This window comes from Pantherophis guttatus, chromosome 3 (assembly GCF_059756535.1).
Source record: "Pantherophis guttatus breed Tessera chromosome 3, ASM5975653v1, whole genome shotgun sequence".
Classification (NCBI taxonomy): domain Eukaryota; kingdom Metazoa; phylum Chordata; class Lepidosauria; order Squamata; family Colubridae; genus Pantherophis; species Pantherophis guttatus.
The window spans coordinates 3,009,347-3,024,688 of record NC_142065.1 but is presented as its reverse complement, the minus strand read 5'-3'; the positions used below and the strand labels follow the sequence as shown (position 1 = coordinate 3,024,688).

The 15,342-nt window shown below is 47.1% G+C and overlaps 1 protein-coding gene across 3 annotated transcripts in view; it reads right to left on the bottom strand.

The window, feature by feature from the left end:
• Positions 1-11,363, bottom strand: part of BCL2L1 (BCL2 like 1) — a 62,025-nt gene extending 50,662 nt beyond the window's left edge. The window contains exons 1-2 of one of the 3 annotated variants that reach the window (XM_060692699.2): positions 11,093-11,363; positions 896-1,574 (exon numbers count right to left, since the gene is read on the bottom strand). In XM_060692699.2, the coding sequence (XP_060548682.1) occupies positions 896-1,516 (621 nt within the window). In that variant the 5' untranslated portion in view covers positions 1,517-1,574; positions 11,093-11,363. Of the gene's footprint in view, positions 1-895; positions 1,575-1,910; positions 2,082-3,214; positions 3,374-11,092 lie in introns of those variants that run through there. The other 2 variants (XM_060692701.2, XM_060692700.2) reach the window with 2 other exon arrangements.
• Positions 11,364-15,342: the final 3,979 nt, after the last annotated feature.

The following is a 15,342-nucleotide window of genomic DNA, read 5'->3' as shown; positions in this document are numbered from 1 at the left end:
CAGGTCAAACAAGGCAAGGCAGCCATGGGCCTTTGATCCTGTTCCAGCGGGACGAGATTCAAGGGGGGGGGTGCGGCGGTCCTGAGGGCGAGATAGCCCCTCCCACACTTTAATTCTAGAACTGAGCCCAGCCACTTGGCAAGGAAGGCAGGCGAGGGAGATCGGAAATTCAGCGGGAGGTTCATCGTTGAACGCTAAGCTGTTCAGGGGGTCCCCGCTCAAGCCCACAGGCGTACCCCGACCGAAATGCCCGATGGAGGATTTTATTTTACCCAAAGGGTGCAGATTCTTCCCCTTTTTTAAGGACGACAGTTAAATCACCTCCTTTCCGTTACCACGAGAAAAGCTGCCTCTGCGCACGGCGACACCCCTCGCGACCAACCCACCCTCACCGGGGATCACAGGCCGCCAGAAATACAGGTAGTCCTCGAGTTACGACCCCGGCTGAGTCCCCGATTCCTGTTGCTCAGCAAAACGTTGGTTTAAGCGAGGTTCGCTCCCCCCCCCACTTTTTTTACAAATTTCCTCGCCGTGGTCGCTAGGCGAGCCATCGCGTTTGTTGAGTTAGTTCGCACGGTTGTTCAGCGAATCCGGATTCCCCCCCGTGGACAAGTTGCAAAAAAGGGGGAATCAATCACGTGACCTCCCCGGGACGGCGCATCCGTCATAAATGTGAGCCAATTGCCAAGCGTTTGATGTTTGATCACATGACCGTGGGAAGGAAGGATGAAAAATGGTCCGTAAGTCACTTTTTCCGTTCTAATTTTGAGTGGTCACTAAATGGACGGTTGTAAGCCGAGGACTACCTGCACAGCACAGCTGATTTTACAGGGAAACGGAGGGGGCACCCCCTTACCTCCCTCCCCACAATCGCTACCCCTTTGGTGAAGCTCACCCAGCCTCCGTTATCTTGGATCCAGGGCTCCAGGTGTTCGGTCAGGTACGTCGCCATCCAGGTGGCGATCCGCTCCACCAAGACTCGCATTTCCTTGTCGACGCTCTCCACGCACAGAGCCCCTCCGAAGGAGAAAAAGGCCACAATCCGCCCCCAGTTCACCCCGTCCCGGAAAAGTTCGTTCACCACCTGCTCGAAGCTCTGGTAAGCCGTGCTGGGGGTGATGTGGAGCTGGGAAGTCAGGTCGCTAAAAGCCCGCCGGTAGCGCAGTTCGAACTCGTCCCCGGCTTCCCGCAGCGTCTGCCTCACATCCGACTGGGGGCCGTTGTCCAGGACTTCCAGGAGATTCGGGTGGCCCGCTGCCCCGTTGACCACCGGGCTGGGACTGGGGTGCCAAGAGGGGCTCCCGCCGTTCAGGACGCCGCCGCCGCCCCCCATCTCGCCGGACAGCTCCGTCCGGTTCTCGCCGTCGCCTTCGATCTCGCGCCAGCTGTGGCCCCTCTGCGCCAGCTTGTAGGAAATGAAGTCCACCACCAGGGACCGGTTGCCGCTCGACATTTTCACACCTCTGCAAATCTCAGTGAGTCCATGGTCTGCAACACCAGCCGTCCTGCTTACCATAGGGGGACGCGGCTCCCTTCCAGTTCGGGCACAGCCATTCCAGCGCCGGGCACGGAAACTTCACGGGGGTGGTGAAGAGAAGGGGGGGGAAAAAAGGGGGGGGGGAGGAAGAAAGTGTTAAAGGACCAGCCGCGGACTCGGTGCCCTCCGGGGCAAGCAGCAGCAACAGCAACGGGGAGGGTGGGGGAAGACTTCGCTGCCCCCCAGGAAGCTCATGCATTTGCAAGCGGCAATCCTTGCCCCCCCCCCCTCTCTCTCTCTCTCGTCCGTCCCGTCAAGGGGCCGCCCAGCAACCCAACCCCGGCTACCGATTCCGCCCCCCCCCCCGGAGGGTCCCTAATGGGAACCAGATCCTCATCACCCGGCCAGGCCCCGTGCCTCCTCTCCGACCCACCTCCTGGAGCCGAACCAGCTGCGACCGGCGTGCGATGCCGCAGCCTGCCAGGCTGGAGAGCGACGGAGGAGAACCCAGGAGGGTTCCCTTTGCTACTTTGATGGAGTGCTGCAGGTCTGCTGCAGCAGTAAAGCATGGAGACCCCTCCCCCTTCACGCCCCCTGCCTCTCCACCTCCCACCCACCCATCTTGCCCCTCCCTCCTCCCTGGGATCAAAGCACTTCCTGGTTCTTGAGAGGAGCTTGCTGGCTTGCTAGCTGATTTTTTTTCTTCTTTTTTTTAAAGAGACAAGGGCTGGCAAGGGCTTCCGGCCCCCCCCGTGGGGACCAGGGCTGAACTGTGATCCTGCTTTCCAGCCCGAGCGCTTCCCAAGAGGTGGAGCAGAGGGACAAACACGCCAGGAAAGATTTCCAAAGTCAGGAAGGTGGATTAACAGCGGGTTTCCGGGGCTGGTGAAGCCAAATCTGTCAGAATAAAGCTGAAAGGGACCTCGGAGGTCTTCTAGTCCAGCCCCCTGCTTAAGCAAGGGACCCTCTACCATTTCAGACAGGTGGCTGTCCAGTGACTCTTTTTAAAAACCTTCCAGAGATGAGGCACCCACAACTTCTGGAGGCAAGTCACGCCACTGATTAACTGCCCTCACTGTCAGAAAAAAAATTCTCTTTAATGCCAGGTTGTTCCTCTCCTTGATTAATTTCCATCCATTCTCTCTTTCGTCTTGCCTTCTGGGGCTTTGGAAAAATAAGCCGGACCCCCTCCCCCCCTTCTTCTTTCTGCCAGCCCCTCAAAGACTGGAATGCACCCCCCACCCACCCACACACACACACACATGCCTAAATCCACTCGGTTGCAAGGCTGCCAGATTTCAGAGGCAGCTTCGAGCTTGGACTCCCCACTTCCCAGCCTCCTCGCCCGTCCCCATGGGCTGCTGCGTGGCAACCCCGAAAGCAAAACTTTGGTGGGAAGTTAAATATGGGCAAAGGAGAGAGAGAGAGATGGGGGAAATGCCAGGGAGAGCAGCCTCGGAGCCCTGATTCTTGTCTTCACCACCATGGCAATGAGTCATATGGTGAGACACATTCCAAGAAGCGGTGAGGCAAGCAGAGGCCGGGGCAGGCAACGCACGGAGACCCCCCACCTGGCGCAGACCCCAGCCTCCCCGGGAATGGCTATGGAGAAAAACCCACCAGCTGTGCGGCTGGCTACCCTTAAGCCCTGGCTTCCTGGTTTTTGGAAAAAACCCCCTTCCAGGACTTCCCGATGGCTTGGCCGGGCAGGCTTCCAGGGGTTCCTACAGTACTCACCGCCCTTGGAAAGGGAGCAGCGGCTTCAAACAGGGAGGGGAGGAGATCTCAACAGAAGGAGCTGTGCGCCACAGAGCGAATGTGAGAATGTGGAGGAGGCAGGCAGGCAGGCAGGCAAGCGTTCCAGGCACTGGCTGACCCTCCTTGTCATCCAATTGCCCGCCTACCGGGGAGTCCCCGCCTCCCCCCCAGCGCATAAACCGCCCCGTCCCCACCCAGTGCCAAGGCTCAAGCCTTGCAAAACCAGGTGAGTGTCCTCCCAGCTCCCTTCCCTTTGGCAAAGTTTGGGTGGCCGCATAAAGAAGAAGAAGAAGAAGAAGAAGGAGGAGGAGGAGGAGGAGGAGGAGGAGGAGGAGGAGGAGGAGGAGGAGGAGGAGGAGGGGGAAGAAGAAGGAAGAAGAAGAAGAGGAGGAGGAAGAGGAGAAGAAGAAGAAGAAGAAGAAGAAGAAGAAGAAGAAGAAGAAGAAGAAGAAGAAGAAGAAGAAGAGAAGAAGGAGGAGGAGGAGGAGGAAGAAGAAGGAAGAAGAAGAGAAGAAGAAGAGGAGGAGGAGGAGGAGGAAGAGAAGAAGAAGAAGAAGAAGAAGAAGAAGGAGAAGAAGAAGAAGAAGAAGAAGAAAAAGAGGAGAAGAAGAAGAGGAGGAGGAGGAGGAGAAGGAGAAGAAGAAGAAGAGAAGAAGGAGGAGGAGGAGGAGGAAGAAGAAGGAAGAAGAAGAAGAAGAGAAGAAGAAGAGGAGGAGAAGAAGGAGGAGAAGAAGAAGAGAAGAAGGAGGAGGAGGAGGAAGAAGAAGAGGAGGAGGAAGAAGAAGGAAGAAGAAGAAGAAGAGAAGAAGAGGAGGAGAAGAAGGAGGAGAAGAAGAAGAGAAGAAGGAGGAGGAGGAGGAAGAAGAAGAGGAGGAGGAGGAGGAAGAAGAAGGAAGAAGAAGAAGAGAAGAAGAAGAGGAGGAGAAGAAGGAGGAGAAGAAGAAGAGAAGAAGGAGGAGGAGGAGGAAGAAGAAGAAGAAGAGGAGGAGGAGGAAGAGGAGGAGGAGAAGAAGAAGAGGAGGAGGAGGAGGAGGAAGAGGAGGAGGAGGAGAAGAAGAAGAAGAGGAGGAGGAGGAGGAGGAGAAGGAGAAGAAGAAGAAGATGCGGAGACTTTGGAAAAAGTGCAGAGAAGAGCAGCTAGGATGATTAAAGGACGGAGACTAAAACATACAAAGAATATGGTTGCAGGAAGAAAAGGACTGGGGGGGGGGAACATGAGGGCAGTCTGCCAGTATTTAAGTGACTGACACAAAGAAAAGAGAGGGGGGGAGGGGGTGTCAAACTATTCTCCAAAGCCCCTGAAGGCAGGACAAGAAGCAACAGATGGAAGCTTATCAAGGAGAGAAGCAACCTGGAATTAAGGAGAAATTTCCTGACAGTGAGGACAATTAGGCAGTGGAACTGCTTGCCACCAGAAGTTGTGTATGCTCCATCACTGGAGGCTTTTTACGAAAAGATTGGATAGCCACTAGTATGGTATGGAAGAGGGTCTCCTGCCTTAGCAGGGGTTGGACTAGATTATGTTTTTCTTTTTTCTTTTCTTTTCTTTTCTTTTCTATTCTAATATTGTGTTCTGTTCTATTTCTATTCTATTCTATTCTTCTATTCTATTCTTATTCTATTTTATTTTCTATTCTATTCTATTCTATTCTATTCTATTCTATTCTATTCTATTCTATTCTATTCTATTCTATTCTATTCCATTCCATTCCATTCCATTCCATTCCATTCCATTGCATTGCATTCCATTCTCTATTCTGTTCTGGTTCTGGTTCTGGTTCTGGTTCTGGTTCTGGTTCTGGTTCTGGTTCTGTTCTGTTCTGTTCTGTTCTGTTCTATTCTATTCTATTCTATTCTATTCTATTCTATTCTATTCTAGTCCATTCCATTCCATTCCACTCTCTAGTCTAGTCTAGTCTAGTCTAGTCTAGTCTATTCCATTGCATTGCATTCCATTCTCTATTCTATTCTATTCTATTCTATTCTATTCTATTCTATTCTATTCTATTCTATTCTATTCTAGTCCATTCTAGTCCATTCCATTCCATTCCATTCCATTCCATTCCATTCCATTCCATTCTCTAGTCTATTCTATTCTATTGTATTGTATTCTAGTCTAGTCTAGTCTATTCCATTGCATTGCATTCCATTCTCTATTCTATTCTATTCTATTCTAGTCCATTCCATTGCATTCCATTCTCTAGTCTAGTCTATTCCATTGCATTGCATTGTATTGCATTCCATTCTCTATTGTATTCTATTGTATTCTATTCTAGTCCATTGCATTCCATTCTCTAGTCTAGTCTAGTCTATTCCATTGCATTGCATTGCATTCCATTCTCTATTCTATTCTATTCTATTCTATTCTATTCTATTCTATTGCATTCCATTCTCTAGTCTAGTCTAGTCTAGTCTAGTCCAGTCGATTCCATTGCATTGCATTCCATTCCATTCCATTCTCTATTCTATTCTATTGTATTGTATTCTAGTCTAGTTTAGTCTAGTCTACTCTAGTCTAGTCACGTCACATGCTTGTTAAGTAAACCTGGCTTCCCCATTGACTTGGCTTCTCAGAAAGTCACAAAAGGGGGATCATGTGACCCTGCAGCCATCATCAACGTGAGTTGCCAAGCATTTGAATTTTGGTCACATGACCATGGGGATGCTGCAATGGTCCTAAGAATGAAGAAAGTTCGTAAGTCCCTTTTTTCGGTGCCTTTCTAACTTTGAACAGCGACCAAAGGAACTGCCGTCAGACGAGGATTTCCTGTATGTATCATCCCAAGTCAGCCTTTGGGTCCTAACCACGATTTGTCAGGCGGTGCACGTCTTAACTCTTCCTTTGTAGTCCATTTGGATCAGTGTTTCTCAACCTTGGTAGCTTGAAGATGGGTGGACTTCAACTCCCAGAATCCCCCAGCCAGCGTTGCTGGCTGGGGGATTCTGGGAGTTGAAGTCCACCCATCTTCAAGCTTCCAAGGTTGAGAAACACTGATTTAGATAAAGATGTAGGCTTCATTTGTACTAACTCCACAGTGTACATACGTGTAAAATAACACGCTTGGGTTCTCTCCTCTGATTTCCCGCCGCAGCAATAATAATAAGAACTGCAATATATCGGTAGTCCTCGGCTTATGACCGCAATTGGAGCCCAACATTTATGTTAAGCGAAACCTTCGTTAAGGGAGTTTCTGTCCCATTTTACGACTTTTCTTGCCACCATTGTTACATGAATCACTGCTGTTGTTAAGTTACCCAGACATCAAAGCCAGCTGGGTGATTTTTGGGCCAGTCACTCTCTCTCTCTCTCTCTCTCAGCCTAGCCCACCTCACAGGGTTGTTGTTTTGGCGGTGAAAACAGGAGGAAGGAATATGAGGTACGTTCGCCCTCATCCCCACCCCGAGTTATTGAGAAGCCATATAATACAAAGCATTATAAAAATCAAGAGCCTGGTGGCGCAGTTGACTAAAGCACTGTTATTAACATCAGCTGCCTGCAATTACTGCAAGTTCGAATCTCACCAGGCTCAAGGTTGACTCAGCCTTCCATCCTTTCTAAGGTAAGTGAAATGAGGACCCAGTTTGTGGGGGCAATAAGCTGACTTTGTATAAATATACAAAAGGATGAAGGCTATTGCTTAACGCATTGTAAGCCGCCCGAGTCTCCGGAGAAGGGCGGCATATAAATCAATTTTTTTAAAAAAATCAATAAATGAAAGACAGAATTGAAGAACGACAAGTGAGAGATTGATACCACTGCTATTGTTATCCACTTGATTTTTATACAGAAAACCCCCCAGGACTCAGAAGTGATGGTCCTTCAACAATTCAGTCCCGTCTCATGATGATAATAACAGATCTTGGGTACATCCAATAAACCAGAAGGAGACCAGGCCTTGCTCTGGTGTCACTCTGAATTTTGAGGAAGCCCCGAGAAAGCCGCAGTTTCCTGCCACAGGGTCTCCCCGGATTCCTAGCATCAGAAAGAGGTTTTCTGAGCATGGGAGGTCAGCCTTCCTGACCTCGAGTGAAAATTGGATATGGGTCACCACGCTACAAAAAAAAGAAAAAGATGTTGAGACTTTGGAAAAAGTGCAGAGAAGAGCAACTGAGATGATCAAAGGCCTGGAGAATAAAACATAGGAAGAACGGTTGCAGGAACTGAAAAGAAGGACTAAGGAAGACATGATAGCAGTCTTCCAATATCTCAGGGGCTGCCCCAAAGAAGAGGGAGTCAAGCTATTCTCCAAAGCACCAGAAGGCAGGACAAGAAGCAACGGGTGGAAACAAATCAAGGTGAGAAGCAACCTGGGATTAAGGAGAAGCTTCCTACCACTGAGGACAATTAACCAGTGGAACAGCTTGCCACCAGAAGTTGTAGTTGCTTCATGAGTGGAAGTTTTTAAGAAGAGTCTGGACAGCCACTTGTCTGAAATGGTATAGGTTCTCCTGCATGAGCAGGGGGCTGGACTAGAAGACCTCCAGGGTCCCTTCCAGCTGTATTCTGATCGAACCTTTAAGCAGGGGTCTCCAACCTTGACAACTTTAAGACTTGGGGACTTCAACTCCCAGAGTTCTCCAACCAGGCTGGGGAATTCTGGGAGTTGAAGTCCACATGTCTTAAAAGTTGCCAAGGGTGGGAAACCCTGATTTCGACCAACGCTTTTGCCAGTTCTCTGCGTGGCTGGCTCAGGAATTCTGGGAGTTGATAGTCCCAGGACTTCAAGTGGGTGTCATTTTTTTTTTTATTATTTTGGAAAAAAAAAAAACATTCTCCCAACAGCATCCAATACAACTGATGAAGCTTCGAGGAGAGGAATCGAAACATCTTGGGGTTTTTTTTTTTCTCAAAAAAATCACGAGAGTTGCTTTTTCAAAAAAAACCCCACACTTTTGATACCACTATGACCTGAGAAATCTTCCTAAGATGTTCTCCCAGAATTTTACACTCGTAAAGTTGCCATAGTTCCACAACAAACAATATCCATGACTGTGATTTATTCATTAACGAAACCTTATTCATTCATGAGAGGGGTGTGTGGGTGTGCGTATATGGTTCCTTTTTTTTAAAAAAAAGAAATCTACAGCTGTTTTTGTTGGTTCGAGTATCTTAACAACAGAGCCACGTACGAAAAGTAAGTGTCCTTCGGGGTGTTAGCATATCACAAAGTCCGCTACAATGCGGACAATTAAAGATATAGGTGTAATAAAAAAAAAAGTTGTACTGGAAAACAGGATGCATTGAATAAACAGTGAGGTTGTAAATCTGGATTCGACACCCTGGAGCAGTTCAGGGCCAGTGTCCCAGAGAGGCAACTGGACTTTCTGGTTTTTTTCTTTGAAGACGTTTCCCTTCTCAACCAAGAAGCTTCCTCTGTTCTGACTGAATGGTGGGGAATGGAAGGATTGACATTCCTTGCAGACAGCTGGTTACTTGCATGTTTTTAAGAGGGTCATTGAGGCCACTTGGAGGTTTCTGTGTATCCTCAGGGTCACCTGAGTGGTGCAAGTGGGTGCAGGATGTGTCCCTCATCCCCAACCGCCTCCTCCTTCAACAGGGAAGAGAAAACATCCGGCAGCCAAGAAAGTTCCACACCCATTTGCACTACTCAGGTCATCCCGAGGACACAGACAAACCTCCTAGTATGGGTCTTGAAATGTCTGCAAGCAACCAACTAAGCTCAGAGAGCATAAAGGACCTCCAATTTTTCCTCCTTTACCTTCTTCTCCACTATCCCTTTTAACACTGATAATGTTCCCTAGTTGGGTCGTAAAACGTCTGCAAGAAGCAACCAACCCTTGGGAGTTGGGCAGCATAGAAATGCAGTAAATTAAATTAAATTAAACTCAAAGAGCACCAAGGATTCCACAGTCCTCCTCCTCTCTGCAAACCAAACTCCCTTCTTGCACTGAGGATGTTACCTAGTTGGGTCATGAAACGCTTGCAAGGAAACCCCCAAGCTCAGAGAAACTCAAGGACCCCAGAGTTCAACCCCCAAGCTACAAGTATTCTCTTTGGATTATGAGGTTTTAATCATTTGTGTTAAATTTAATTGGCCTTATTCTCCCAGGCCATAGTAAAAAACAGATTACAGGTAGACTTTGATTTATGACCCGAATTGAGCCCAAAATTTATTTATTTATTTAGCCTGAGTGGCGTAGGAGGCTAATGCCTCCTACTAAGGCAGCATTTAACATCCAGCTGCCTGCGATTACTGCGAGTTCAATTCTCACCAAGCTCAAGGTCGACTCAGCCTTCCATCGTTTCTAAGGTGGGTAAAATGAGGACCCAGTTTGTGGGGGCAATAAGCTGACTTTGTATAAATATACAAAAGGATGAAGGCTATTGCTTAATGCATTGTAAGCCGCCCTGAGTCTCCGGAGAAGGGCGGCATATATATATATATATATATATATATATATATATATATATATATATATATATATATATATATATATATATATGTATATATATATATATATGTATATGTATATGTATATGTATATGTATATGTATATGTATATATACATGTATATGTATATATATATATTATATATATATAAATAAATATTCAATTTGTATGCCGCCCCTCTCCGAAGACTCAGGGCGGCTCACGATGCATTTAAGTTTAAATTTACGTTGTTTAAAGTGAGACATTTGTTGAGTGAATGTTGCCCCATTCTACGACCTTTCTCGCCTCGGTTGTTAAGCAAATCAGTGCAGTTGGTAAGGGTTAGCAACCTGGTTGTTCAGTGAATCCGGCTTTCCCCGTTTGACTTCGCTTGTCAGGTCGCAAAAGGGAATCACGGGATCTCGGGGACATTGCCACCGTCATTAAGTACGAATCAGTTGCCCATCATCTGAAATTCTGATCCCGTGACCCTGCAAAGGTCGCGAGTCCGAAAAACGGTCGTTAAGTCGCATCTTTCAGCGCCGTTAAACGGTCACTAAAGGAACACGGTCACTAAAGTCGAGGACGACTTGTATCTTCCTTCCTTCCCAATTCCAGCCAGCCCACTCCCTTCTTACCTTCTCGGACCCCCCCCCCCCCACATCCCGACCTTTGTTCGTCACCCATCCAGAACTGGGTCGGCCCCCTCCCACTGGAATGGGCCAGGAGAGCATTTCCTTAACGGGGCATTTGAGGGAGGGTCTTCTAGAGAAGACACCCCCCCCCACCTCGCCGCCAATATCCAGTTTAGGAACCAAGATCACAGCAATCGTGGTTTGCCAAAGCTGATTCTATTGATAGATATTCCAGTGTTTCTCAACCTTGGAAGCTTGAAGATGGGTGGACTTCAACTCCCAGAATCCCCCAGCCAGCGTTGCTGGCTGGGGGATTCTGGGAGTTGAAGTCCACCCATCTTCAAGCTTCCAAGGTTGAGAAACACTGGTCTATTCTATTCCAGCAAAGAACAACCTTATGGGGGGAGGGGCTTTGATCAGCCCCCCCCTCCCAGGGGGTTTCCTGGAAGGGCCCTTTGTTTCTTCCCCTCCCCCCCTTTTTGTCCACAATCTGTAGACATCTCTGGACTACAACTCCCATAAGCAACAGCCTGCTGGGAATCATGGGACAGGGTGCCCAAGGAAACCCACCCACCCACCCACAAAGCGCCCCATCCTGGAAAAGCTGCCCCCCCATCCACCCACCCACCGCCCTTCCCATCACACTACCTCCCCCCCCTCCCCTTCTCCATTCATTTTCTCAAATATTCAAATAGGGCAAAACCACGCCCCCCGCTCTCTCCGCGCCGAGCCAATCAGAGCGAGGAGGAGGCGAAAAGGGGAGGGCGGACCGCACGGTTCCTTTCATTGGCCGGCGTTCGTGTCAATCTCTCCCCAATCTCCGCCCTTACCTTGAATAATGCCGAAGACGGCCCGCCCCCGGCTCCGCTTCTCTTTACCGGCCTCGTTTGCCGGTTACCTCTGAGGGGAACCGGCTGGTTCGAACCGCTACAAGGAGCCACCGAAGGGGGTCGGTCGCTTCGGCGGTTACGGCTTGGCTTTTTCCCCCCCGCGCACTAAGCGGCAGTTTCCCCCGCGAGTGCTGACTCGTTCTGACCGGCCGGGCGAAGGAATAGTGCGCATGCGCCACAACCGCGCCTTTCGAGCCGGGCGAGCGCATGCGCGGCTCGGAGGCAATGCGCAGGCGAATAACGTAAAGCGGATGGGGCGGAGTCGTTGCTCTAATACAAATCAATGCGCTTGCCCAGTCGGGCCGGCTGCCCAGAGAAGGGTTGGAGCGCCCTCTTTCGGCTCAAGGTCTTCATGGTACCATTTTTAGACTTGGTAGAATATATATATATAATATATATATATATATATAAATATATATATTTATTTTCCTCTGGGTTTTTTTCTCTCTCCAGAAATGAAACCACCCCAAAAAAATCACAAGGCATTTGGTAGCACTTTTTTTTCCAATAAATTTTATTATAATTATCATATACATATAAAAATTATTAAATGTATATGAAATCTTTAATCTGTTCACCGCCCTGAGTTCTTCGGGAGAAGGGCAGTATAGAAATTCAATAAATAAATAAATAATAATAAATTCTATTAAAATGCAAAAGGTTTCGTGAGCTGCAGCTTCTTGTTGCCAATGTAGACTTACACAGCTCTCTTATACAGGCAGTCCTTGATTTACGACAATTGAATGAAAGGACATAGGGTGGAAACCTGCTGTAGAAAGCACAGCTCCACAACATTCTTTCAACTTTCAACAGTCCTTTTATCAGTTCCAAGAAAGTTCCACAACCATTTTGCACCAGGAGTGGGTTCTACCCCATTCCTAAGAGGTTTGTAAGGGGTGTGCATAAGAGCACCAGCCTGCCTACTGTCCCTGTCCTAATGCTCCCTTTAATTGCATTCATTTTATGTATTCAATTCATGCTTAGACTTATATATATTATCTAATATGTACTTGACAAAATAATAAATAAATAAATAAATAAATAAAAATACCTATCTTTACTACCGGTAGTTCATAATGGGAGCTCGCGCTTGCTTGCTTCTGCACATGCACAGAAGCTTCTGCACGTGTGCAAATTATCAATTATGATGTCTGGGCAGATGGGCGGAGCCTCCTGCTTTTACTACCGGTTCTAAAGAACCTGACTGAACCGGGAGCAACCCACCCACCACTGATTTGCACTACTCTGGTGAACCCTGAGGACACAGATAAACCTCCAAGTGGCCTCAACGACTTTCTAAAAGGATGCAAATGACCAGCTGTCTGCAAGGAATATAAATCCTTCCATTCCCCCCCATCCAAGTCAGAGCTGAAGAAGCTTCTTGGATGAGAAGCGAAACGTCTTCAAAGAAAAAACAAAGTCCAGTTGAGTGACCTGGATGACTGAGAATCTCCATAGACATTCACCGACTCCTAGTGATTTGACAAGTCACCCAGCTGACTTCAATGTATTTGCAACCCACTGCTGCCCCACCTTGCCGTGAGTGACTTCGAGTTGGCCACGCCCACTCATTCACATGACCACCAAGCCACACCCACCAAATAAGCCACGCCCACAGAACCGGTAGTAAAAAAAATTGGAGCCCACCCCTGAACCCATCTTGCCGTGGGGGCTATCTATGGGCAGCTTACAACACTAAAATGGGGTTGGGGGGGTGGGTGGGGAAATGATTTTTTAAAATGTGACGATAACGGAGAAATAAAATAATTTGTTAAAAAACCAGTGGAATTACAATAATATGAAATTTTTAAAAATGGACAGGGTGGGGGGGAAAAGCAGGAAGCCCAGGAGGGTATCGCGATCAAATTGATACAAGTAATATCGTGTGAAAAGCGTCAGCAAGGAGGGAAAGCGAGAGAAGAGCGTTCCAGGATTTCTGCGGAAATTTGGAAATTAAAAATAAGCTGGTGCAGATAGCAAAGGAAGAAAAGGGAGCCAATTCTGCCAATTCAAGAATAGAATTTATTTTTTACGACTCTGTAATCCCTTTTTATCGGGCTGGAGTTGGGATGAGGGAATGGAGCTGAGGGTTTACTGGCCGGATGCCTTTCCTGATGCCTATGCAAAGTTCACAGCAGATATTTTCTCTTTGTGCTCTGATAGAGAAACATCTGTCGCTGCCTAGGATTGAACTCTCTACCTTCCAAGTGGGAGGCAAGCGTCTCCACCTATAGGCCACCACATCGCTCCAATTCAAGAATAGAATAAAATGGTTGCATGCTATTATTAGTTTTATTATTATAATAATTATTTATTTTATTTTTATTATTTATATTTCTATGCCGCCCACTCTCCGAGGACTCTGGGCGGCTTACACCAAAGACAGTATACTTTTATTCATTAAATATGAAACTCAGTCAACTGAACATTTAAAAATGCGTCACAAATACCATCGACTGGTGCTAATGGCTGATACGGGTTGCTGCCAGCGTCCTAGGTATCAACCAAGTACCTTCTTAAGATTTACGATGTTCTGAGTAGCGCAGTTTTTTGCAGTTCAGCTGCTGTTATTGCAGGAAGCTGCAATTTCTTGATGTGTTTTGTAAAATTCTTGGACATGGTACCAAGTGCCCTGATGACAATGGGTATCTCTGTTACATGTTTCATCCATAGCCATGTAGTTTCAATGGCCAGGTCGTGATATTTCATGATTTTTTTCCAGTTCTTTTTCTTCGACTCGGGCATCTCCTGGTACCGCGATGTCAATAAATTGTATGTTTCGGTTTTCGACAACTGCGATATCTGGCGTGTTGTGTTCCAAGTGATGATCCGTCTGTATTCGAAAGTCCCACAAGATCTTCACCTTCTCCTTTTCTATAACTTTTTCCACTTTATGTACCCGTGACTTTTTGGATACAGGAAAGTCGTATTTTTTACATAATGACCAGTGGATTAATTTAGCAACTCGATCGTGTCTAGCTTTGTAATCAGTTTGTGCAATTTTGTTGCATTCACATCTTAAACGTGAAACAATTTCAACTTTGTTGTTGCAAAGTCAGCAGTTTGGATTGTCGGTGGATTTTTGTATCTTTGCTTTCGTGGCATTAGTTTGTAGTGCTTGTTCTTGAGCAGCGAGTATTAAACCTTCCGTTTCTTTCTTGATGGTTCCCATCTTAAGCCATGCCCATGTAAAGTTGTCATCACATTTTCCTTCAATGTTTTTCAAGTGCTGTCCATGCAAAGCTTTAGTTTTCCATCTATTTAATCTGTCATCCAGCTGTTTTTCCTTATTTTCTGCCTTTGTTTCTGTTGTTTTTATAATGTTCTCCGTTTTCACAGCCTGCAGCAATTTTTCTGTATTATTATCATCATCAACATTTATTATTTATTTATTGGTTCAATTTATATGCCGCCCTTCTCCGGAGACTCAGGGCGGTTTACAATGCATTAAGCAATAGCCTTCATACTTTTGTATATACCTGCTTAGTAGGGCTTTCGCCCCCCCCCAAGCGGTGTTCTTTTTTATACAAAGTCAGCTTATTGCCCCCACAAACCGGGTCCTCATTTTACCTACCTCAGAAGGATGGAAGGCTGAGTCAACCTTGAGCCTGGTGAGATTTGAACTCGCAGTAATTGCAGGCAGCTGGTGGTAATAGTTAACAGCACTTTAGGCTGCTGCGCCACCAAGACTCTTATCAACATCATCATCATCATCATCATCATCATCATCTCTGTTGATTTGCAAGTACGTTCAGTGCTATCTATACCGGAGACAAATTCCTTGAGTGTCTAACACCACTTGGCCAAATAAAGTATTTCTATTCTATTCTGCCAATTCCCGTCATGTTTGAAGGCTGCTGGGCTCGGAGAAGAAGAACAGCTGAGGCAGAAAGGTGTGATTCTCAGCGATAAAATAATGAAAATATATTTGGAGCCGGCCACATTGCAGAACCCCAAGTTGCACACAATAGTGTTGACAAAATTAGTTGCCGTGTATTATTTTTGTTGAAAAGCAAGTCTGCTCATTTGCAATTCAAGAAAGTAGGGACACCAGATTTTCAGAGACAGCAACAGGGAAAACTGGAAAATGCATCTCTCCACTTCCCCCTGGATGCCTTTTCCCACACATTCAAGCTTGCTGGCATCTCCAAAGCAAAACTTTGACGTTGCAGGTTGCATCAAGGGCCAGG